Here is a 26219-nt window from a genome sequence, read left to right as displayed (position 1 = left end):
CTTTTCTGGCGAATATGAGTTTGCAGCCCGAGCCGAAGGCGAGGGCTGCAATCATATGAGCTAGAAAAGTTTTTTTGGCCATATGACGAACAGTATTTTTTGTTATGACGGCCGTAGGCAGAGATGCCGTATGACGGCCGTAGGCAGAGATCCGCTCCACTCCGCGTCCGTGAAGCGCTGCCTCACGGCCGGAATGACAAAAAAATACTGTTCGTCATATGGCCAAAAAAAACTTTTCTAGCTCATATGATTGCAGCCCTCGCCTTCGGCTCGGGCTGCAAACTCATATTCGCCAGAAAAGTTTCTTTCGGCCTAGTGACGAAATATACTATTTTGGCGAATATGAGTTTCATTTTGCAGTTGCATGAGACAGAAAAGTTCTCCACGGCCGAATATGGAACAATTTTTTTGTCATAACGTCCGTGGGCGGTGTTTCATGAACTGAGTGATAACAAACTGTAATTTCAGCACTTTAATTGCGTAATGTATCATCCCAATTACATATTGCGCAATCTCAATTGCACATTGTACAGTTCAAACTGGTAAATGTTTAATTTGATGGGCGTAATTCAACATGTATAATTCAAGTATCTTCAATAGGGAACATATGTTTTTTTATTTCCCATCAAATCCTGCCGCAGGTTTGAGACAAGAACATTAGGTCAAAATAAAAAATTCCTATTTTTATTGTAATTATTTGCGGCAATAATTGATTAAAAATTGATCATTTAAACGCCCAGTTCTCGTGATGTGCCACCACAGCAGTGCAGTCATACGTTGCGAGTGACGGTCGACGGGTTGAGCTAAAATGTCTTTCGCAAATGTAACTTTGTAAAGCTGATACTCACTTCGAGGAAAATGAAGTCGTCAAAGTGTGGAAAGAAACATTCAATGAAGCATTTTTATCGCATGATGAAGTCATTAAAATGTTGGAAATGAGCTGTACTCCCAAAACTAATAAGTGTTGATGATTAATGCAAATTTGGTTTGGACATGACGGTTTGTGATTGTAAACGATGCACTAGTGGTGAATCAAGATGATACTGTTATTACTCTTGAAATTCTGTAATTTTTTCGAATAAATTTATTTTATAAATGCAAGAGAAAAACATGATGTACAAAAAATGAATAAAACTGTAATATGATTATTGAAAGTATCACTTAATTATTTTACTTTGAATATTGATTGAATATTCACTAAAGCTGCAGCGATAACAACATCATTCAGGCGGTCGAAAAGATTATGGTCGACATAGTATGTACTATGTATGTTCACTATTGTATAAACACACAAAATCCATAAATCTGAATTATACAATGTGGAATTTAAATTGCGCAATGTGTAATTGGGCTGGTATATTTTAAGTCAGTAGAATTCACCATGTATATCGTGTAATTAAAATGCAAGAATTACCATTTGTGCAGACAAGGTTTTGGTGCAAAACTTGAAATGTATTGTTGTTAAAGTATACTGATTGCTGAAGCAAAGTTGAAAGGGATGAGTTTAATAGGTCGATAGCTACATTTATTTTCTGAAAATCCTCGAAACAAGTGGGTTGGAAAAAATGTCAGAGAAGTTTTTTTGCCAAGAATTTTATGCACCACAAGAAAGGTTTTTTGACATTTTCCCATAAGCCTATGAGTTTGCGAGATATTCGCAAATCGGTGAGTGGAAAATTCCTTTTTTTTCTCTTGAGAGAATTCAGTAGCGAAGCGGTGAACCGGGTTATGTCGATTTTGAAACATTTTTGTAATAACCTTTTTTGTAGAGCCAATTGAGGGTTATAAAAAAGGTCACGAGAAAATTGTTGGTATTTCTCTTAGATTCCGAGATATTAACCAAAAACTGGCCAAAAGTACAAATCGACATGACCCGGTTAATTGCTTCGCTACTGAATTGAATCCCTTGCGAAAAAAGTGAAATGATATTCCCCTTCAAACTCGTTCCCGAAATATCTGCAAAATGATCTACCGATCCCTCATAAAATCATTTCCGACAACTTCCCTATCCATTGATAATCATCACCTGATTGGCAGTCGCCGAAAATTGTGATCTCTCAGCACATCTCGACTTCCTTGAAGGTGTAATTTTCCCGAGGTTATCGATACTTCCGCTCATTTTACTCAAAAGTCAGATGAATTCCTTAATTTACCCATAGAAAAGTCGAAAGAAACGCTTCACTGTTGAATTTCCATAATTTGAATGTTCAAAGACCCATCACTCAAGACTCCGTAAAAAAACTTCTGGATCACTTCATAGAGTCGATAAAAAATTCACCAACCATCCTCTTCAATGATAAAACAATGTGTATAAATTATTGATAGATTATTGAAAATTTATTTATCATTAATTTCACCGATAATTGACGTTAAAAATTTTGTGTATTGTTAAATCAATGCTAACGTGCAGTCTACTCCAGTCTATTCGCCCGATTCGCCCCTTCATCGGTGACTTAACCCTAAAAAATTATGTCGCTAGTTTGCGTAAATATACAGTGAAAGAGGCCGGTGATTGAGGTTAAACCCGTGAAGACCAGACAAAAATTCATAACAAAGGCGATTATCAATTACTAGTCAATTATTAACTGATTCCATTGATGTGAATATTAAAATAGGCAATAGAAAGATAACGATGCTTGTTAATTTGTTGAGGATTACTTCTTCTTTACGCTCCAATTTACTGCAGAGACTGCCTGAATCGAAAGAAAAGGTGCGATGCTATGGACTTTTCAGATCATGGGGATTGGAGTCGAGGTATTTAATTGATTGTAATTGTTAGTAACAATTCTCTCATTTAATAGTGGAGTGAAAAAATACTATAGAATAGCCCCGAAACAAGCAAGTTAAGATGATTCTTCACATCTGTAGTGGACGCGATCTGTACCACATAAAAATCGTGATCTCCTCATAACACAAGTATCTCAAAATTCGCGTTAAGACTAGGCTATCTCAAAATTCAGGTGAAAGCTTGTTGATCACATGCATTTCTAAGTCTCACGGAGCTCGGAAATCATTTTATTTCTCTTCCAATGTGAACTAATTTATGTTATTTGTACTTTTTGATGCATTTATAGCATTTATACAGGTGTCAAGAGAACGAAAATGTGAGATTTCAGACGATTTTTCACATGAATTTTGAGATACCCTTGTTTTGTAAAGAAAATTGAAATACCCTTGTTTTATTAGGAGATGTCGAAATAATTCCTACCGTTCCAATATTTTCTTCTCCTTGAGTCATCTTAGCCACGACAGTTATAAATATAGGGTTTCAACAATAAAGATAGAAAGTAAATAACATTCGGACTCTCCTCAAGAAGATTTTTGTCACGAAAATTTTATTGAATTCCTATAACAAACCAAAAAAACTTTTTTTTTTAAATAATAGAAAATCAATTGACTGTTGAATGAAATCATGAAATAATTCAAATTAGAAGAAAAATCACGAAGTATCGATGTAGTAAAAATGTACTAAAATGTCCTGAAGGACGTAGTAGAATTACGAATTCAAATAAACAAGTGTCAAAATACATTTATTGTGAGAATGTCGTCAGCTACAGAAAAGATCTTCCTGCATTTCATAATAATCCCATTCAGTGATGAGATAATTACGTAATAATTAATGAAAATTCTATGTTTAGCGGAATTTATTACTAAGTTACTAAGCTCATATCGATTATTTTGAGGATAACTCTGAAATTATTGAGTCTAGGAAAAAACGTTCGTAAGGCGTTAGATAATATATTTTTTTCTAGTGGTGAAGGGAAAGCTTTTTTTTTAATGAAACAGGATTGACGCCCTTAACAAGATTTTCCTGTTTGATTGGATTCATTACTGAAGCATTGGTTCCAAGTTTTTAATAGTTTAAGGATGTTCGACACCCTTTTAGCCAAAATTGACGTTGTTTTCATTTTTCTGGCAAATTATCGATGGGAGTGACGTGAAAAAATATAACGATTTTGTGGTTTGTCATTCTTTAATGGCTCACGAAGTTGCGTAGTGGTGCGATAATTTTCATGCGTTTTTTCTACAGTTTTGTGATTCTTTTTAAAAGTTTAGAGAAAACGCAGGAAAATGTTCGCACCACCTTAAAATTTCGTCAGTCATTAAATAATGACAAAACGCAAAAACGTTATATTTTTTCACGTCAATTCCATCATAAGTTTGCCAGAAAAATTAAAAAAACGTGAATTTTGGCAGAAAGGGTGTAGAACATCCTTAATCCGGTACTTTCTTATAGATTAATCAACTACTTTGGCGAAAGAATACCGCTGTAATTGAAAAATCAAAGATGCCTCGTTTTGCTAATTATATTTTAGCTTCCTCAAGCTTTTGACTCACTCAAAGTAAGTTTTAGCGGTTGGGCGGCATTCAGTCCTCGTTTTTCGATTTTTCCGATGCAAATGACATTTTTGCATATGAGAATCCCAGTTAAGGCCCGGGTGGATTATTTTATATCACAATTTTCATTGGATTTCACATCACGCACAAGTCCCTAAAAATTATGATTGTACAACCAAAAAAAGTAGAAAAAAAAGAATATTTTCAAAGAGCGTTTTTAATAAAAATTAAGAAATAAGTCCGATAGAGAGGAAATAGTGAATTAATAATTTATCATGGTAACTAACGATCTGACAGTCATTGACTACTGTGACACATGACCACCTAACAGCCATTAGATGCACTAAATTATTTATTTGCAATTTCTCCCCTGTGGGTTTTATTTCCCAATATTATTCAAAAACGTGCTTTGAAAATGGTCAGCTTTTTTTCAACGTCTTTTTGATTGTACAATCATAATTTTTGAAGGCTCAGATTATCAGACTCCAGATTATCAAAATAAAAAAAATAATCAAGATCACGTTCAAAAGATAATCCACCCGGGCCCTAATAAAGTGATTCGACATTAATTCAGTCAAGAGCCTGAGGAAACCAAAAGGTATTTAGCAAAACGTCATATTCTTAATTATTCAATTATAGTGGTTTTCTTATTCTAAAACCCCTGATTTCCTGTAGTAAGTTTTATGGTTCCCATAGATTACCACAAAGGAATTGAGGAAAAAATGTCATAAGCCTTTTTTTGTGTAGCTGACGAAACTCTTATCCAAGAGTGTTATCCATAAGTTTCTCGATAAACCTACTCGTTCGGGAGATATTTCTAAAATAATTGGTAAATGCACTAAGCCAACTTTTTTTTCCTACGATTCTTCTAATTTGCCTCTATTTCCAGATGTCAAGAGTCTCGTAGTAAATTGAAATTCTCATCCCGAAAATCTTCAACTCCCAAATTCATAAGAACTTTTACGGACGAACCAGTCACCAGGATAAACACGAATGTAGCAAACAATGTTATTCTCTGGAAATTCGAACATCCGAAGTATTTTTTGAGAATGACTATCTTCAATGCCACACAGTTTACGATAATGATGATGGCCAGTTGTGTTGCATGGACGTTCATTCCGATATTCAGAGACGATATGACATGGAAGGATTATGCTAAAAAGGCGTACTTGTCGGTTATATTGTGCTTTTTCACAGCATTTGCAGGTGAATATGTGATTTTTCAAGTTTTTAAACAATATCTTGTGAATTAGTAATGTTGGGAGCAAACGTGAATGAAGATCCTTATCATTGTCTTCTTTTCTAAACTCCTTAGTTTGTGAGGTGTTCGCAAATAAGAATAATTCATTATTAATTCATTTCCAACATGTATATTCGCTCGAATTTTTACCTTTCGTGCGCCTCCCCTTTAAAGTAGTATGAACATCCATCAGTTGCGTAATTGAGTGTAATAAAAAAAATGAAAGTTAAAATTCAAAAAACAGTATCTGTCATTGATAATTTCTTATATGAATTTTAACTTTGATGAGTGTAAAAAAATGGTCCATCAAATTTGTTTTTAATTATGCCTTTAAACAATGGTCTTGCGTTTGACTAGGATATTTTTACCTGTGACGATACATCCAAAAATGTTTTCTTCTCCATGACGTGGTCAGAGTTAAAAAAACTATAGTTCGTGCTAGTGTTGAATGTTTCGAAATTCAAATAACACGCCATTTTGGGGCATTCAGAAAAAAAAATGTGTCGATAATTTTTACATTCAGCATAGAACTTTTGTACATTTTTCAAGATTTTTTTTCTAGATTTTAATCTTCTGTTTAACCTTGGCAAGGATATTATCTCATAGGACTGTTATTTATGCACTTTCAAATTAATTATCATCAATGATACTGTTAATTGAGCAGAAATTTCACCTGAATGTCTCCATTTAAATCAACCCTATTAAAATTTTATTTCAGAATTTAATCTTTAAGAATCGAGGTGTGTTCATACTATTTTAAGAGCTAGTGTTGAGAGCATTAACAAGGAATGACAGATTAATTGTGGGATGATCTCGGTATGTAACAAGTGGAGTTGAAGAAGCTCGTCAAAAGATTTTTTTTTGCAGAAAATCTCAGTTGCGTGAAAGATTCGGTTAAGATACCCAGTCACAATCAATTACTATAAAATCATTTCAATCGAGCAAGAAAAAAACATTAAACAAATTTTCTACAAAAAAAGATCCTTAAGGATATTCAAGTACTTTGGCTATTTTTTCTCCAGTCAAAAAAGTGCTTTTATACTTTTGTAGTCAAACATTTTCACATTTTATTTTCTAAACTTTGCAGGTCTGAATTTAACTATTAGATCGATCAGCCTGAAATTTTGCACAGTGCTAGTCCTCATTAGGAACTATAATCTGATAAAATTTTAGATTTTTTGTAATTACTTTAGACACTTAATTACTCAATTTTTCTAAAAATTGACCACCGGGAAGGCGGCGGTGGACGTGGTCACATACAGACATGGTCGCCAAATTTCGTATTTCTACGTTTCAGACCATTCTACATCATTTCCAATCAAAATTACAGAATGTGAAAATCGACGGATTGCAATGGTTCCATTCGGAAGCAAAAATTGCAATTTTGAAAAATTATGAACATTTTCTAAAAAATAATTTATAAACAATCAATTTGCTACCATAAAAATGATTTGTTTGGAATCGAAAAAAAATTTTCCGTACTGATCTTTACTTTTCCTCGTCCGGGGATTGGTATTGACCCTTCAAACGAAACTGATGTTCTCGACCATATGTTTTCAAATTGTTAAAATAATTTTGGGCCATGTTTAGGTCAGCAGCAGTAAACACTCAAGAAATTAAGTAATCAAAATTGCACTACGTTTCGAATGCTCTAAGCATTCCTCCTCAGGTGCATCATTTTATTCTAAAATAAGATATACTCCAAGAAATCCATATTCCCCAAGAACTCACGCTATGCTATTGTTGTGGCAAATAAACAACAGCCGTAACCTAGAAATGTCACCACCAATGTAGCAAATCACTTTATGAGTTGACAGTGCTGATCACACCATCCGTATGCAAAAAACTTTGTCAAAAAATTTCCCATTATCAAAAACAATTTTACGAATGTACGTCAAATAATTCCATGAAGTCAATGTAAACAGTAGTCATGAAAAAAAACAGTTTGGTGGTGAGATTTCTCGGTTACGGCTGTTGTTTATTCTGGCGAATATGAGGTTTGCAGCACGAGCCGAAGGCGAGGGCTGCAATCATATTCGTCAAAAAAGTTTTTTTTGGCCGTATGACGAACTAGTATATTTCGTCACTAGGCCGAAAAAAACTTTTCTGGCGAATATGAGGTTTGCAGCACGAGCCGAAGGCGAGGGCTGCAATCATATTCGTCAAAAAAGTTTTTTTTGGCCGTATGACGAACTAGTATATTTCGTCACTAGGCCGAAAAAAACTTTTCTGGCGAATATGAGGTTTGCAGCACGAGCCGAAGGCGAGGGCTGCATTCATATTTTTAAAAAATGTCATGTTTAAAATCATGTTTAAAAAAAAGTTTCCAAAAGTTTGAACAATTTCAATTGCACGGTTCGACCAAATCCTAAACTGACCCCATCTTGTAGATATTTTGATGCTGATTTTGAATTTCCTTTGAGAAATCTTTCTAGCAGATCTAGTTTTCGAGAAAAAAAATGTTAAATTGTTGAAAAATGGCTTAAATGAAAAATTTGCAAAAATGAAAAAAAAATGAATTTGAACGTAATTTTTCCCAGAAAAAAAACACGGATTAATGAAAATGTGATTTATTCCGTGGATTTCATTTCATCCCAATTGGTTGAGTTAAAATGAGTTGAAAAAATTCCGAAAAACTCCAAATTTCATGATTTTTTTGGTAAAATTTAATAACCGGAAGTTGGCTGTGCACACTTTGATGCACGCTAATTAAAAAATTTTTCGGGATTTTTTCAACTCATTTCTACTCAACCAATTGGTATAAAATGAAATCCACTGAATAAATCATATTTTCATTAAACCGTGTTTTTTTTCTAGGAAAAATTACGTCCAAATTCATTTTTTTTCCATTTTTTCAAATTTTTCATTTAAGCCATTTTTCAACACTTTAACATTTTTTTCTCGAAAACTAGACGTGCTAGAAAGATTTCTCAAAGGAAATTAAAAATCAGTATCAAAATATCTATAAGATGGGGTCAGTTTCGTTTTCGAGGTCCAATACGCCCGAATTTTGTCGAATCGTATTATTTATCCATAAACAACGAATGTTAAAAAAAAAAATTCTGTGCAAAATGTAATTTGAATGGCGCTGAATATTCATAATTTTTTTCAAATTTTTCTTCCGCAATTTAATTAACAAATTTGATGATTGAAAATGGTTGAATCGATAGTATGATGAGTACCTCACTGCAAAAGATACTTGGATATACTTAAGGAAATTCCCTTATCCTCCTTCAATTTGGAGATATTGGAGAAAAACTTGACTCAGTAAGAAGAAATTGACTTTTGTCATTCAACTAATTTAATACTAATATTCATTCTTAATTTATTAAGCAATTAGCACCGGTGTGTTGATCTGGATGTACACCTGCAGATCTCTAAAATACATAATCTTGAATAAAGGAGGAACTAGTGCGACTCTAGTAACTTATCATCCTATTAAAGGGTCTGCATCCAAAGTTGTGCCTCTCGAAGATGTAATGCGACCAAATATCTACTCGATTAAGTTGTTGGGAGGCAGAAAAATTTATGAACTAATGAATTCAATTCTTATTCTGTAGATTTTAATCAAGAGTGACCGAAATGATGTTGGACATTTCATCTCTTTGAAATTAAGAGGCACCGGCATGTATCATCTAATAGACAAAGACGGTATTTTTGTGAATCCAGATCTGTACGATCTAACTGTAGCCCTTGATCGAACCCCGAAAATTAAGAAGAAGAATCCTGACTCCCTTCGTGCATAAATAATGAGTTTTGTATTTTACTTGAATAATAAAATCTTTAATTACTGAATTTATCGATTTTTGTGACTACTCTCACCTTGGCTATAATGTAGGTTTTCCCGGTAATTTTTTGCATTTGGTTTTATACTAATCAGAGTGCAATATTTGAGGTCACACACGTTGTGTACTGACGCAGCGTTTCATTTTGGCTGTTGTACACGCACTCTTCAATAGCTACATTATATAATAGTACGAACACACCTCGATTTTTAAAGTTGAACATCTAGAATGAATTTTAAATGGGGGTTAATATGAATAGAAACATTCAGGTGGAATTTGTGGTCTATCGACATTCTAGGGTCATTGATCATAACTAATTTTGGAATGCTACATAACGCGAATTTTAGGAGAAAATGACCTTCTCAAAGTTAGAAAACGATAGAAATATACAGAAAATCTTGGAAAATAATAAACAAATAAGTTTAGTATAATATTATTCATGTTTTGAAAATGTGATAACGTAGCGTTGGTTGAGCGCTGGCCATGCCATGAATGCTAAATTTTAAAAAGCACTTTCGAGTGTACAGAGTTGCCTCTGATGGGAAAAAATTTGATGGATTCATTTCTCGCACTCATCGGAGTTTGAATTCATATAGGGAAGAATGGAGCAAATTAAAACCGTCGAAAAATGACTGACGCAATTCAAGCAAGAAAAATTTTTTTTATCAACTTTTGTTTATTAACTTTTTTCTTATTGGGAGTACTGATGAGATTAATAATTTTCTCTTCGGTAGAAAAGAACAAGCGGTACGAAAAAATCTCCTGTTAGATCTCGATGTTAACGTTCACTAGTCAGCTTGTCCCCTGACTCTTCAGCAGCCAAACTAAGACCTCGTCATCGCTGAATCTATGTTCTCAGCTCATTCGAAACTCCCGAAGGTTTTTCACATACTTCATATATCGAGACAACAATATTAATAATTTTCAGTAATTTTACCAACAGTTCTCTTTTCAAGTAACATGAAATATTTCATCTATAATTCAATTGATTACATTAGGGCGATTACACTGTTCTTTTTTCATGCGATTGAAATTCAACATCACATTTTCTTTTTCCCTCTGGGTCTCCCCCTGGGCCTTCCTCTGGCCTTTGGATTTTGCTGTTTCATTTTCTTTTCAATTCATCCATTGCTAAAATCTTCTCCCGTCAGAACTTGGCAATAATTTTCCATTCTACTGAATGGAAACTTATTATTGTCAGTAATTCCAATAATAAAAAAAAGTTAATGAAAAAAGTAGTCAATAAAAAATTTTGTTTGCTTGAATTGCGTTAAACAGTCGTTTATCTATTGTTTCATTTTGCCCCACTCTCCCCTAAAAAATTGTGGCGGCCTGCATGAAAAGGGGCCGATTTGTTGACATCCAGTTGTTTTTTCGATAATATTTATAACATTTCGTACATTTTAAAGCCCAAATCACCCTGATTCTGTGCAAAACAGCATTGCTAGAGAAGATCATAAAAGTTATTCAACATTGATTTAAATGGTAGTTGCGGAGATAAACGTGAATATCTTGAAAACTAGAATCGGAAAAGTGGGTCCTTTTCATGGCAACGTTCATAATTACCAATAACAGATAATTACTTTTCTGGGCAATTTTGAATTAATTTTTTTCCCGTTACCCTCAAAGACTCAACTGGACTATGTCCATACTACTTTGCAATGTCATTGAATGTGAAAATACTGGGTTTATCAAAAAATGTCAGAGAATTATTTTTTAGCTCACGAAATTCCTCTCAAAGAGTTCCCCTTGTAATTTAATCATTCAAACCTCTTTCCTCCCAGCATATCGCCAAACTGGAACTAACAAAAATTTGAAAATAAACTCTCAAATAAATGCATATACTTTATTCAATTTCCAGCAACAAGCTCAGAAAATAACACACTTTCGTAATTTTCCTGCTTTCTCACTTGACCATTCGAAACCCAATGAAAATTAGTCATCATTAATGATCTAAATATTACAGACCACTTTCATGACCAATTTAATTAATTCAATTGTGAGCAATTTTTTGTTTTTCCTCTCATCTAATTACGCAATCTTCTTTCCATAACACCAGGATATGATCGACTAACACAACTATGCGAATAAATATACAATAAAAAAAATAAAATCCTTAAACTAAGCTTTAATTGATTAATAATTAATTAATTGATGATCAAAAATTTTTACGATTAACGAAGAAATATGTGTTTAGGGCTCAATGACATTGAATATAAAATTATAAATTATTGATTTAAATTTATCCAACTAGTCCGATTATTTCTTGATATCTTCAATATTTTTATAAACATAATTCAAGAAGAATAATGAATAAAGCCTCGTTTTGTTGTCTCACCCACACTCAATTATTCTTAAACAATATATTGTTTTTTAATGATTTCTTCTCATATAACTACAATATCTTGACTATGACAATAATTTAAAATTACCTAATTGAATAAACCTAAAATGGCAATAACATTAAATTTCCCTCATCAATAATTTTTTTCTATAATTATCCAAAATTGCAGTTTGGAGTCTTTAATTCTTCCTGGAGTTTTCCCTTACTTCTTGTCGTTTTAATATGTAATAATAAATTTATCATATGCAATAAGAACATGTAAAAACTTTCGTGATTATTCCCTCAAGATTCTAGCATTAATTACCTGTTAATCAGGTAATGCATTTTTATTCATTTATATAAAGTAGGAAATATTTTTTTTTGTTTATTCATTAGTTCTGGATAGCTTTGAGTATTTTGATGTTTATTAGTACAATTGGATCGCTGGATGATTTGTTCAAGATTGAAAATTTTTGGATTGAAGTGGCAAAACATAAGGAGTTGGAAATTACATTTGTTAATTAGGATAAAATGTCAGAAAACCTGTTTTGCAGAGAAGAAAATGTGCAGCACAAAAAAATCCTCGATAGTTCCGGCTAGAAATAAATGTTTCTGGGGTAATTGCATGACTAAAAAATTTTTCCATTTCTATGTCTTCTTGGATATTATTGTGAATCGCTCGTATGATTCAATGATTGATTTTATTACAGAATTGCGCAATACTTTCGTTAAATGAAAAAAATTCTTACAAAAAGGTGATCTAACATTTTTTCCTACACTCATTAATTATCGACTGTAATACCCCAAAACTTTCAGAATTATCGAATATTTTTCAACAGTTTTGTAACATAGGAAAAGAGGGAGAGGGATCAGTTCTGTAGATTATAGGTTTTATTGTAAAACAAATCCTGGACGTCGACATGCAGAAAAACTTGAGAAAAATATCCGATAAATTTTGAAGGTCGAGAGATAATCGATAAATCATTAATGTGGAACGTATAATATGACCGAGGATATTGTACTCTGACTGATGGAAATCAGACTGGAGGAGATAATCAAGGGAATTCGATCATTGGCAAAATCAAGCAAATCGACTCATCACGTTTTACCGTTTCGATACAAAGCTTATTCAGATTCTCTCAACAAATTCAGTTTAATGTAGGATTTATCGAATTATCAATCATTTTCAATTGTTACCCTCGGACATTCAATAATGATCAATAATGATTCGATTAAAATTAAAAAATCGATTGATTTTTCCTTACAAACTACCGATCCCATTCAATTTATGTATACAGAAATACATACGATGCATAAATCCGCACTTTATCATTACATCAATTGCATTTTTTGGTTTTTCATACATTCCTTTTTGTTTATTCATTAATTTCTCGTTACATTTGTTCCTACAAATAAGGCACCTTCGACAAAATATTCATTTTATTTAAGCTATAGCGATATTATCTGATTGAATAATAGGGTGACCGTTGGGGCACCCGTTCCGGAATTTTTTATGTGCCGCCCCCTCAAAAAACTCGAAAAAAATATAAAAAATTCTCTCCAAATTTCAGTACTCTATCTCAATTCTAAAACGCCCTCGAAGAGCCTTGTTTTTCCCATAAGAATAATACGGGATTTTCATGGAAAATTCGAATCTATTTCCCCCTTGGCCCTGTTATGTCACTAAACATTTTATAATCATGGTAAATTACTGAGTAAATGAACTACTTTTGATGGAAATTTTTCGTTTTTTGTTCACATCATACAATAGTGCAACTATTCTTATACGAAAAACAAGGCGCTTGGGGGGCGTTTTAGGATTGAGATAGAGAGCTGAAATTTGAAGAGGATTTTTTTACATTTATTTTGAGTCTTTTAAGAGGGCGGCACGTCAAAAATTTCGGAACGGGTGCCTTAATGGGCGCCCTATTGAATAACTTCAAATTTACACTCTGGACAGAAGTTCTGAAGTGATGGAAAATTGCAATTATCTCGAAACAGAGTGACTTTCGGAGGAAAATTTAAAAAACCGCTTTCGTTGGTGAAAAAAAAATCCTATAAAAAATGGCTTTAGCCATTTTGTTCCGAATTCATGAATTATCGAGATAATAACAATTTTAACGAAGTGATAGAGAAACAGGAGACAGAGCAGTCAGAAAATTCTATACTGATTATTTTGTGAATGGCCCTAAAACTATTGGATTTACAGAAACATATCAAAGGATATTTCTTGTAGCTCACGTATTTCGCTATGAAAAATGTCTCTTGATATTTTGCTCTCAGGTCATTACTTATAGAGAAATCCACAAAATACCCGGCAAATACGTTTTTCTCCTTTCACCACTCCAAACAGAATAATAAACATTATTTGAAGTCGTTATCAATTATTCAATCTACATCAGACGTGACATATATACCAATTATTCAATATTTACAGTTGAAATTGAATATCAAATTGAAATATTCATCAAATGACATGAGAATTCATCATTTCAATCAATTAATTCTTTCAAATGATCATTTGTGTACATCGTGGAATGCTGGATTATTATTCGAAAAAGCATTTGGAAGAGATGGCATTTTAATAAAATGAAAAACGCAGAATGAGACAATTAATGATATATTGAATTAAATATTAAGAATGATCAAAATTAATCAATGAAGTGAGACAGAATAATTAATTAGTTTCGTTGATAATAGTACACTATTGTACCAAAGCAAAGGGAAATGGACGATTCGATTTTTTTAAAGCTTAAAACGATTAATTAAAATAATTTACAAGTAATTATAAAGTGCCATTGGCAAAGTATTGATATCTATCATACAATTTCGTGGACCATGAGTGAATACTTCCTTCTACGAGGTCCTCCACGTGTTGTCGCAGTTGATCTTCTGTGAGAGTCAAATGGAAACGATTCTTCAGACCTTGGACTGTGGCAGCACCACCACTGCGGAAGCATGGAAGTTGCGAACCTAGAGAAGAAGATAAAATTTTGGTACATGAATATAATTTTATAAATTTGTTTTTATCGATATTTTCAAATAAAACTATCTCCGGGGAGTGAATTACTAGAAATGTTGCAAAAGAATCGTTCTATAGGGATTTTGGCCGATGCGATTAAAAAACAGATCTTTATAGCTAGAGTTTTCATAAATTTGGTAATTACAGCGATATTCGTGAACAGTGAAATAGAGGAAATTTTTCTATTAATTCACTCATATATTGAAAGAACTACAGGTGATTTTGAAAAGATACCTGGCAACTTCAATTATTTTCGAGGAAACTGAATCATTTCGTCATTTAACAACAAAAGAAATTGAAATCAACAAGAAAATTGAGTCGGACTCAATTAGGTAAAAAATGGCGTGACTGGGCGGCTGGGTCAAATTATGACCTTTGTGGAGTTCATACCAGCTGTATCCCCGTCGCGAATCCTGGCTAATGCTAAGTGTTGGCGAAGCTTGAAACTTTAAGAATGTGCTTCACTACACGTTGAATGGGTTATATGAACACCTCATAATTTAAATTTTCTTCTTTTGACATGGTAAATTATTGAATTGTGTTTAACCAATTCATTTGCGTCAATAAGGTAGGCGCAATTAAGAGAGTTAGAAAGACTTAAATTTTAATGGAGAGGCAACGTGGGAGTTTCTAAATAAAAAACCCACTAATTGCCAAAATAATCAGTAAATTCGTCAAACAAACAATGCCTCACCTGAAAGCATGATCTCCACAAGGTTGACCACCTTATCCATATGTTTTCTAGCAGCCACTAGCCCCTGCAGTATGAGCCCCTTGAATTCTTGGAACATCTTGGACCCACTACCCCCCATCACCTCAACAAATTCAGGTGTCAGCTTGAAAGGACTACTCTCGAAACCAAGATTTCTGGGCGATGCCGAGAGGATGAACCCAAAATCAATATGAATGAGATGTCCATCACTATGCAACAGGATATTCCCATTGTGTCTGTCCTTCACTTGTATCAAGTAACAAATCAAACAGTAAGCTGCACAGCTCTGCAGGAAATTCCTCTGAGCGACAGTGAATTCCTCAGAATTGACTGATCCAAATTCCCTCTCGAAATACTGCAGCAAGGTTAACTGACAGTGCTTCTTAATCTGATGCAAGGACACAGTATTTAGAATTGGTTCAATCAGTCCACTATCATTGGATAAACACAATATCTTGTACGGCCTCAACCAGAGTGGTACATTTTCCTCCTGCCAAATCTTTCCCAGCATTTCCAATAGCTGCGAGGCCAACAATTCCTGTCTGAGATCATCCCCACATTTGACAATAGCAGCAAGAAGTCTCCAGGAAGCTAAATGGCCGTAAGGACTCGATGCCCTGATCCTTCTCTGTTTCATCTCCCAGGGCTCCTTGAGAACAGCAGCTGAAGGATCCTCGGGATCATGACTAAAAGTTGCTGAAGGAGTTGCTGCCATCTCACTCAATCTCCTCTTTATATCCCCGGGTACGAAGATCGGCTCTCTAGAGTCCGATGAATCCTGACTCAATTGGGATATCGTGTCTCGATCTCTGGTATCTCTTGGTCTTCGTAGCTGGAGGTATTGCTGAGTGATTTCGTCGTCTTCTTGACTCCAACAGTCACTGGGATCATCGTTCATGAAATCTGGATAGCTGAAGGGATGATTTGAAGGGGGGTTCGATAAATTTGTTGTTAGCGGTCTGTTCGCAGTCTTTGAAGGGGTTTTGTTGTTTTGTTGTCCAGATGTTGTTGTCGAGGGAATGGATGGATCCTCTGAAGGATTTTCACTCCCTGTGAGGTTTTCTTCAGATTTTGTATGTCTCAAGGAACTCCCCATAATTTTAGTGGGGACTGGAGAGGTGTAGAGATCTTCCACCTCAAGGACCTCCACGTAGATGATGTAAGGGGCCTTGTCCTTGCTGTTGAGCACTGCTGCGTACTGTGGGGGTACCCTAACGATGTGATGGGGGATGGAACTGTGTAAAGGAAGCCAAACTCGCGCTGGAAGGTTCAGGTTGAGGGTATTGAGCTCTGCTACGAGTTGGACTGTTTTAGCTTCTTTTGTAGGAATCGTGCCAAGAAGTTTTCCAATCGTTATGAGGGCCTGAATGAATTCGAGTTCTGGAGCGAGACGAGGGGCATCACAGAAGCAATCAGTCTTCTGGCCTCGGAGATCATTCACTACACCTTGGCAGGAATGGAAACAGGTACATCCGTTGTCGAATGCTCGGCCGGAACTGAGATCTCCCAGGTTTATTTTACTTATTATACCTGTAATTGATTAATAATTTATTATCTAATAAATGTTACTATAGAAGAGATATATTGTAGGAGTTTGAAATTTTCATACGGATTTTGTTTTACTACCGGAGTTTTAAGGATAATCGGGCGAGCCCAGAGGGTGGGAAAAAAAGCAGCCATTTTTTTCTTTTTTTTTACGTATTCTTTAAATGCTGGAAAAGGCGTGTGCAAAGTTTCAGACTGCTGGGGAGTATGGTTAATTTATTATGAATTTTTGAAAAAGTTGTCATTTAACCCGTGATCTTATGGAAATCACCCAAAAAACTGCAAAACCCAAGGAAAAAATGCAGCCAAAGTCATGAAACTTTAGACACATTTAGAACATGTGATCAATGATTTTTTGAGTGAAAAAGATTGTCGCCTAGGAGCATTGTTTATTAATAATAGCGAGAAAAGTACTGAAAAATGAAATTTCTCCGCACGCAGCCCAAACGAACAGCAACGTCCCAAGTACCGAGCGGGTGGGGGTAGCGCGGTCAATTTAAACGTCTCTTGAGAGACAGCGATGAAGCGTTGTGATTGGAGCTCCCTCGAGCCAGTGGTACCAGCTCCTGGTGAAAAAGGAAAAAAACTACCGACGATGTTGCCACTTTTTCGCATGGATTAATATTTTTTCATTTATTAAAAAAAAAACAATCTGAAAACCATTCAATGCGTGGAACAGATACAAATAAATTTGATTAGCTCCAACAATAATTTTTAACCGGAGATACTCCCTAATATTGCCTGAATTTTCAATCCGAATGGGAAATTTTGTTTTGTTCAGCGATTGGTTTTCTGCAGGAAAACAATAGAAACCCCTCCGCCTCACCCCCTACATTTCCTCCACGCCCGATTATCCTTAAAACAAAATGTTTCGAGTGGAGGGATCATCACTCATGAAATTCTTCCTCGACTGTTACGCGCTTATGGCACAAATTAAACTCGTCCGATTTATTCGATATGATTTTTGCTTCCTAATGTAAATCTATGTAAATCAATCCGAATATATAGACACTTTAATGTATATTTTGGAGATATTGCCGTTTTTCCTAAAAAATCTTGTGCGCACGATAACTTGAGAAAAAAAGGAGATAGCAAGTTGAAATTGGATAAGGATCTAACTTTTATAATACTAAAGGCTGGTATTTAGGATGGGCGCAATCGGTCGTGCGGTTCTATTAAAAAAACAGATTACTTAATTTCAGTAAAATATCCTTGCAATTCAGTACCAAAAAACCAGCACAATTTTCAGCACGTCTGGCGATTGGGAGGGGAGAGAGGCTCTGTAGTTCATAACAATTTATGAAGAAGGCGGAGGAGATTGTGTTATCCATTTTCCTCTGAGCAATTTTGGATTTAGACAATTATGATTCGTTTATTCATGTTTCATAGAATAGTATCCAATTCTTTTTTATTTGTTAGACGAGCTTCATGAAAATTGAACGTAAGACGATTGTACTCATGAAAACCACCTTATTTCATTCGAGATATCCGCCATGTTCGAGTTCTCATTTTCGATTCGAAATATGGTCCATATTTTTTTTTAGACAGTAATAGCGAGCATAAATAGTGTATTTCATGGAGATACGTCATTTTACTTCTGGAAATGACTATTTTTGGTAGTTATGTTAGTCTGTTACTAAGTTGAGATGTGACCCATCATCTAGGATTGGAAACTTTAGGGCGAATATTACTGATTATTCTGAACTAGCGAACGGGTGCTTCGCGTCATACCTACAATTTTTCATTACTTTCTTTTTCTTCAAATTAATTAGTGCTAATGATCTGAAAATGTGAACGAATACGAAGATTTTACATCCTTTTGATCTCATTTCAATGGAACCGAAGAAGGAAATTGCAAAGAGAGATCGCTCATCATCAATCAGTATCCATAAAATGAAAAAATATATTTTTCTATATCTTTTCTAAATTTTTCTAAATGTTTTTTTCTTTTTAAAAGATGAAAAGAGATTAACATTTTTAATTTCGGTGATCATATTCCGTGCATAGAAACAGAAAATACGGAAAATGTAGGGAAGAAAAATCAGAAATAAAGTTTTACAATCGATTTTTCAATCTTAAAAAGTTCAAAACATTTTTTTTTTAAATAATGAAGAAAAACCAATGAATTTTCTTTCTATTATCGAATTCTGATGGAAGGAAATGAAAAGAGGAAGAGAAACGAGATCAACACGAAAACAGAATTTTTAATTTTTCAATGTCTAGGGAAAAATTTTATCGGATTATTATTATGTAATAAAAAGTTCGATGAAAAAAAAAGGTGAGGATAAATAATCAATTACCAGAATTACTACGACGCAATGATTGAAACAGCCCAGTAGCATCGGATTGTGATCTTTGGTGTGTTTTCTTATTGGGTGAAGTGATGAGTTGAGTCGGCGGTAAGACCATTATTGCAGCTGCTGGTTGGAGCCCTCCTCCCTGTATGGAAACTTTATGTTTTCTCGTAGCGTCAGTAGCTCTCCTATTCCTTCGGAGCTCATCCGAGAGGATCAGATTCTTCAGTTTGGTCCCGTGTGACTTTTTTTTCGAGGGCAAATGTGCATCCGAGCTGTATGCATCCAAAAGCCATGCACATTTCAGTGAAAAATCTGCTGCTTGTCTACACCTGCAAAAATATATAATTAAAAATAAGTATAAGTTCCGAATTTAGTGGCCCTAATCATATAAATATCTCGTAGACAAGTAATTTCATGAGAAAATATAAGGAAACCATATTTTAAAGATGATTGAGTTCTGCACAACAAAATTATTGACATTAATTTTATAAACGTACTCATCAATATTGACAATTTGACGCGTTTGGATTTTTTACATTTATTTGTTTATCTTTATATGGTTTATCTACCATTTTAGAATTAAAATTCCATATTAAAGGACATAAAATTCTGTATGAAAAAACCATTTTGATTTTTTACTGTAATTCTAAGATATTCACAGCATACTCAGCCAATTGCAATTTGTTGTGCATCGAAAGATTTAATAAATATTTTTTACAAATACATACCTATGGACAAGATAGGGATAAAGCACCTCGGTGACATCATGCAGCTGAATATACATTAATACAAGCTGTGGTAAATAAAAGTCGACATCCCCATCACTGAAGCTAAACAGTTTATTCCCAAGATAGCTCTGGACGCCAGGTTCCTTGGAGTTGAACAAATAGGAGATAGCCATCGACATATCGAAGATCTGGCTCTCGAACAGCCTTAATAAACACCCCTCAGTGGCCTTGGGCTGTGCAGTCTCCTGCTTTCTCACTGGTTTGTCAGCTTCCACTTCTTCAGGCTGAGTGGAGCCACAACAGAGGACAATTGCTGACCCTGCTAATTCCAATTGCCTTTCCACCACTTCCTCATTCCCCTTAAAAACATTCTTAAGACCTAGTGTTGCCTCTCTTCTCTCCTCTTTGGCTGTCTTATCATTGTACTCATCATAGTCTTTAGTTTTCTCCACGTCAACATCAGTTTTCTTTGTAATGATCACAATTTTATCACCAGAAATGTCAATTGGTTCAGTGATTGGGTCGACTGCATCATTGATGTCGACACTGTCCATGTCTCCCGATTGGGACAACGACGAGTCGAGACTCTCACGACTATCCAAATGGTCAACACTCGATTCACGAGTGGTCACAGCTGCTGCATCGCTCGAGCCACTATCGGAGCCACAGAGGATTCCAGAGTCGTCGGAACCTAAGCTAGCCAAATCCTCGCGTTCACGACTTCGAGGTTTTATGGTTGGGGTCGAGGATTTTTTGGAGATGTCTGGGATTGTCTCACATTCTGGAGAGGGGGTGACGTCCACCTCTGGGATACGTTGTAGCGCGGAGTCCAGGCTACGGTTGCGATGGTGGTTTGTCAGGGTAGTCACAGTTATTTGGGGGACTGGTGGTAGCAAGATACCCATCGACCTGGAACAGTAATTATTGGGTATTTGTTTAATTGGGAGGTGCGAATTGAACTGAGGATAGAGAGAATTTGTTTAGCTTTAAGGGGAGACTACTATGAGTTTTAAAAGTCGCGGGCGATTGGAGTAAGATTTCTTATGCATTGAAGATCGATTATATATGTGTAAAAATGAATAATTAGTGCAAAAAAAAATTGTTTATTGTTCGTGTGTCCCGCAGACGTTTAAAATGTTAAAAATACTCCAGGACCTCAAATTTTTTAGCTACAGAGGTTTCTTTTTTTTTCAAAATTTTGGAAAAAATGTGTGCGATAATAATTACGAATTAGCTTTTTGAAATTCGACTCCTACACAGCTAATTTTGTTTTGTTGAAAATAAAAATTTGCGCCATTTTTGTAAAATAGGCAGAAAAATTATCCTTAAAATATTAAAAATATATTCTCAATTCTTTCAGAAACATTTTTCGCGCTATTTTACGTAAATGGTGCAATTTTCCATTAAAAAAATAACGAAATTAGCTGTGTAGGAGTTGAATTTCAAAAAACTAATTCGTAAATGTTATTGCACACATCTTTTCAAAAATTTTGAAAAAAAAGAAACCTCTGTTGCTCAAAAATTGGAGGCCCTGGACTATTTTTAACATTTTAAGTGCCTGCGGAACAATTGAACAATGAACAATTTATTTTTTTTTGCACTAATTATTCATTTTTGGACATATATAATCGATCTTCAATGTATGAAAAATCGCATTCCAATAACCCGCGACTTTAAAAACTCATAGTAGTCTCCCCTTAAAAAACTTTTGAAGAATATATCGACGATTCGAGGATTGAGAACAAAAACAATACCTCTTGCTATTTGCGTATGAAGGCCGCGTGTAGAGGATCTTTCGAATGTTATCTACACTGGTTCCTGAATATTTAGTAAACCCCATGTGCATCACATAAGAAAACTAGCGTTCGCCATGTAAAAAGTAAAAAAAGAATGACGTATTCAGTTATTTTTTGTGTGGATAACTGATATATGAGCACACAATCCTTTTATTGCAGATGACAGCTCAAATGCCGGCTTAATTCCTCAATTTTTCCGTACATCGTACGTGGCGATTTAGTTTTGTTTCAGTTTGAAACAGGATCATTGACTAATTCTTGTGAACCCTACCAATCGCACTAAAGATTTTTTTTGTGATTTACGACCTGTGTGCACTGCACTACAGATTTCTTCCTAGTATGTATGCCGAAGGATTTTCTCAAAGAATCTGAAACTAATGTAGATAACGTACGAAAGATAAACGGATCTCAGAACGATAATGACCGAGGCAATTCAATTTCTTACTCTGCAGATTATCACTATAGTTTGGCATACTTTACCACCGACGCAGCATTTTCTCGACAGAATGATTTATTACACACAATGGTGTTTCTTTATTTTGCAACACATCTGATGTTTTGCATTAAAATTGTGTCCACAGAAATTTCAATCCTTAGATTCGAATTTCACGACTACCATATTGACTTCGCCTAAATTGCAATGTGCCACCCCAATTACACATTGTGCAACGTGAATTTCACATTTTCAATACAAACTTGTAAACGTTTAATTTATTGGTGCTTAGTTCCAGGTGGATAACTCAAATATGTGCAATTAAAGAAAAACACAAAATTCATAGAATTCGCGCCTGGATTGATGGATGTCATTTTTATTCAATAAAAAAACCACATGCTTAAATAGTACACAATACACTGAAAATTTACGAGTTTAAGTTACACAATGGGAAAATCACATTGCACAATGTGGTACAATTCAGTCTATCACAATATGTATCACAAGCGTGATTAGAATGTGAGGATTACAATTTCAGGAGAAAGGAAAACATTAATCCAATGTGTCAAAAAATGCTGTCTCGGTGTTAACGTATACCTTTAACTTGACCAGTGCAATTGATATTTTAAGGAACACTCGTTTTAGACCAAAATATTGAATGGCAAAATTTCCAACTAAAAAATTTCTTCATATTTTTTCCTTGCAGGAGCACATGATTATTACACGGAGAAAGTTATTTGGTGAACCAACTAATTCATCAAATTCACGAACTAGTTGTTGAAAAAATGAATTATCAACCAGTTGTTGAATTTCAAAAACTAGTTGTTGAAAAAATGAATTACCAACCAGTTGTTGAATTTCAACAACTATAGTTGGTGAATCTCAACAACTGGTTGGTAATTCATTTTTTGAATTTCAACAATTAGTTGGTGAATCTCAACAAATAGTTGGTGAATTTCAACAACTAGTTGGTGAAATTCATCAACTAGTTGGTTCACCAAACAATTTTCTCCGTGTGTTAATTTAAACTCTTGAACTTTACCACGAAATTCGTAATTCGAATAGCTAGAACCCGCGATCGAACTTTTGAGGGTGTGAAGAGCGACAGACAAATTTTTCCAAACTCGCATCAATAATAGATGACGTCAACCCAAGGGTTGGGAGAGTTGAACGAACTAGAAGTGGTGAGTAACGTTTTTATATTTCTATGGAAGGTCAACAGCTCTCATTTCGATATTGATCTACTGAACTAACCCGCATGTTTTCTCATCCCATTAACTCCAATGCTTCATCGGATATCAATGCCGTAACCAGCCGCCACAAGACGGATTTTATCAACATTGTATTTTTTTCATTTTTGCAGTAATATAAAATTGAAATAGGTCTAAACAAGTGGGAAATTGCTCTTGTCTTTATATGGTATTGTTATTTTTGCACATAATTTTCTTCCATGATATATAATTCATTTTTTCATGTTATTAAATTGGATGAGATTTATTTTCAAACAAGTGTGCCAGATTTTCAATTTAGTTGAATGTTATCATTATCATTGTCTTCGTGCTGTCCTCCCCTTATCCCTTTGCTATTTCACAGGCTGACATTCTCGTTCAACCTACGTGGCATTTACTTCACGAGTTATATTTTCTATTCACGTTTCGGTATTTATATTTTTGTTCAACTGTTTCCTAGTTATTGGAATTGGATTTTTTAAATCTATTCTGCATTCCACAAGTTTATTGTCTACATAAGCCACGTTTAGGCCGTTGTTGTCGATTATTATTAATATATGATGGATAAGTCGAAATTTTAAAAAACACCATAAAGATAAAATCAACAGATATAGCTATCGTAATTATCGTTCAACTTCGACAGTGTGCCTTTGAAAATAACATTTTAAGCAAGCATTGAATTTATTTAAAGCATGATACCGCCGGAACTCCGATTTTCAAAGAATAAATTTTGCAAATTTTTATATAAATCAAAACAATGATTTATTGCTATCACCTTCATCTTCGAACTCTATCAAAAGGTCATCCGAATGAATTTTCAAAGCCATCAATCTATGAATTCAGAACATGTTTTTTTAGTTATAGAGGGCCAACCGATTTTTGGAAAAATTTAAATATTAAAAATAATATATTTCTAACTTAGGGAGGTAAAATAAAGAAAGCGTACCCACGTGCGGAATTGCTACCCGAGTCGAAGGCGAGTCCTTTATTTTACTTCCCGTGGTTAGAACAATTTTTTTTCGCCGCCGGGTAGGCGCAAAGTAAGATTTTCCTCCCATGAAGCGGGAAATATTATGAAATCAATTAAAATTTCATTCATGTCAATGAATACGACTCAACAATACCTAAATTTAAGAAGTAGAAATCATACAATTCCATCCATTCGTTGGTGAACAACTACATCTGCATATATACATACAGACATACGTACGGACACGGTCCAAAATAGTATATTTCGTCGTTAGACCGAAAAAAATTTTCTGGCGAATATGAGGTTTACAGCACGAGCCAAAGGCGAGGGCTGCAATCACATTCGTGAGAAAAGTTTTTTTTGGCCGTATGACGAACTAGTATTTTTCCGGCCTGCTGTTGCGATGGGGTTTTTTACTCGTGTGGCGTTGGCCTCCGAGCCGTAGGGGAGGACTGGCCAACCACACGAGTAAAAAACCCCATCGCAATAGCCCAGGAACAATATTTTTCTGTAGTGATTTTCAAGTTTTCGAGTTTGGGAAGTATGTAATACCAATTCCCAGACGAGAAATCGTGAGAAGCAGTACAGAAAAATATTTTTTATGTCGTTGGGCCCGAAAACCGCGATCTAACCGAGCGAAGCGAGCGAAGCTTTTGTCCAACGACATGATAGTATATTATGCTACAAGGGAGTTTTGCGATTACATTTTTGCCGAGTTAAAATGTCATCGCAAACTCCCGCGTGGCATATACTATTTTTTGTCACACCTGTCACGAGTTTTTCGCACTATGATTTAACGAATAGAAGTTATTTATACTATTATTTAATTATTGCTGTTATTTAACGAATAGAAGTCAGATGGAGTCTGTAGTAGAAGTATCTAGATAATAAGAGAAGGTGCAAAAATTCAAGTAATGCAGCACATTAAAAACACAAATCGTGCTGTTTTTTTTTATTAATTCATTATAAAATCTAGAATATATTCCGTTCAAAAGAGATTACGATTTTGACTTATGATGCATTATTTACTTTTTGGGTGTGGATATTATTAATTGTCATGTTTTGTAAGGAGCAATTTGATAGCATGGATACATTATTATTAATATTATCAGCAGGTGGAGTATTACCATTAGTTTCAGTTAATATTCTCTTCACGGGCACTTGATCGGTAGACTTTACAGTACTCGAAGTACTGGGGATACATTGATTGGCAATGCGGGGGACTACTTGACTCGTATTTCCCAGAGACTCTCCCACATAACCTTGAGCGATGATAGCCGATTTCCAGCCCCTATGTTTCATTAAAATAGTAGTACTAGTACCCGAATCAGCCAGCAATGTCGCCGAAGTTCTTCTAAACGCGTGACCTGTATATCTCTGGATTTTATCAATTGGTAGAAATTTTGCAATTTCTTTGGGTATCTGCGAGAATTTATTTTTCGACGCTGGCTGATGCATACATTTTGCATTCAAATATTGCAAGATACACCCCCCCCCTCCCCACCAACCTTGGGCTATGGGTGAAAATTTAAATTTTTTATTTCAACATTTCTGGGGGCTTCCGAGGGTTTCATTAGCATCAGAATCGTTAGTAGATACAGAATCAACGTTCACTCGGCGGAAAAATTCGATTTTGCCGAAAGTCGACTTGCCCCCTGAAAAAATCCAAGGTCTGACACTTTAGTCCCGGGTGAAGAATAGTATATTATGTCATCAGGCGATAAAAGTATTATCGCCTTCGGCTCGGATTATAATGTCACATTCGCCAGATAATGCTTTTATCGCCGTGTGGCATACGATA

General features: G+C 34.8%; 3 protein-coding genes across 4 annotated transcripts in view; 1 reads left to right on the top strand and 2 right to left on the bottom strand.

Annotated features, from left to right (window-relative positions):
• The window catches only part of LOC107043166, a 7069-nt gene extending 4350 nt beyond the window's left edge, over positions 1-2719 (bottom strand). Inside the window, exons 1-2 of the mRNA XM_015264509.2 lie at positions 2405-2719; positions 2027-2288 (exon numbers count right to left, since the gene is read on the bottom strand). Of these exons, the coding sequence (XP_015119995.1) occupies positions 2027-2119 (93 nt within the window). The 5' untranslated portion in view covers positions 2120-2288; positions 2405-2719. The remainder of the gene's footprint in view (positions 1-2026; positions 2289-2404) is intronic.
• LOC107043169 (transmembrane protein 223) lies at positions 2038-9373 on the top strand. The gene is made up of 4 exons (XM_015264517.2): positions 2038-2754; positions 5228-5544; positions 8912-9054; positions 9139-9373. The coding sequence occupies exons 1-4, from the start codon at positions 2633-2635 to the stop codon at positions 9322-9324; spliced, it is 768 nt and encodes a 255-aa protein (XP_015120003.1). The 5' UTR covers positions 2038-2632; the 3' UTR covers positions 9325-9373.
• Positions 9374-11195: 1822 nt separating this feature from the next.
• Positions 11196-26219, bottom strand: part of LOC107043175 (phosphatidylinositol 4-kinase beta) — a 52131-nt gene continuing 37107 nt past the window's right edge. For both annotated transcript variants that reach the window (XM_015264536.1, XM_015264538.1), the window contains 4 exons: positions 19991-20899; positions 19266-19591; positions 15403-16950; positions 11196-14659 (listed from right to left, as the gene is read on the bottom strand). In XM_015264536.1, coding sequence (XP_015120022.1) covers positions 14472-14659; positions 15403-16950; positions 19266-19591; positions 19991-20899 — 2971 coding nt within the window. In that variant the 3' untranslated portion in view covers positions 11196-14471. The remainder of the gene's footprint in view (positions 14660-15402; positions 16951-19265; positions 19592-19990; positions 20900-26219) is intronic.

The sequence above is a fragment of the Diachasma alloeum genome, unplaced genomic scaffold, assembly GCF_001412515.2.
Source record: "Diachasma alloeum isolate Michigan unplaced genomic scaffold, Dall2.0 Dall_scaffold_00550, whole genome shotgun sequence".
Lineage (NCBI taxonomy): Eukaryota > Metazoa > Arthropoda > Insecta > Hymenoptera > Braconidae > Diachasma > Diachasma alloeum.
The sequence above is the reverse complement of the archived record's forward strand: the minus strand, read 5'-3'. Positions and strand labels throughout refer to the sequence as shown.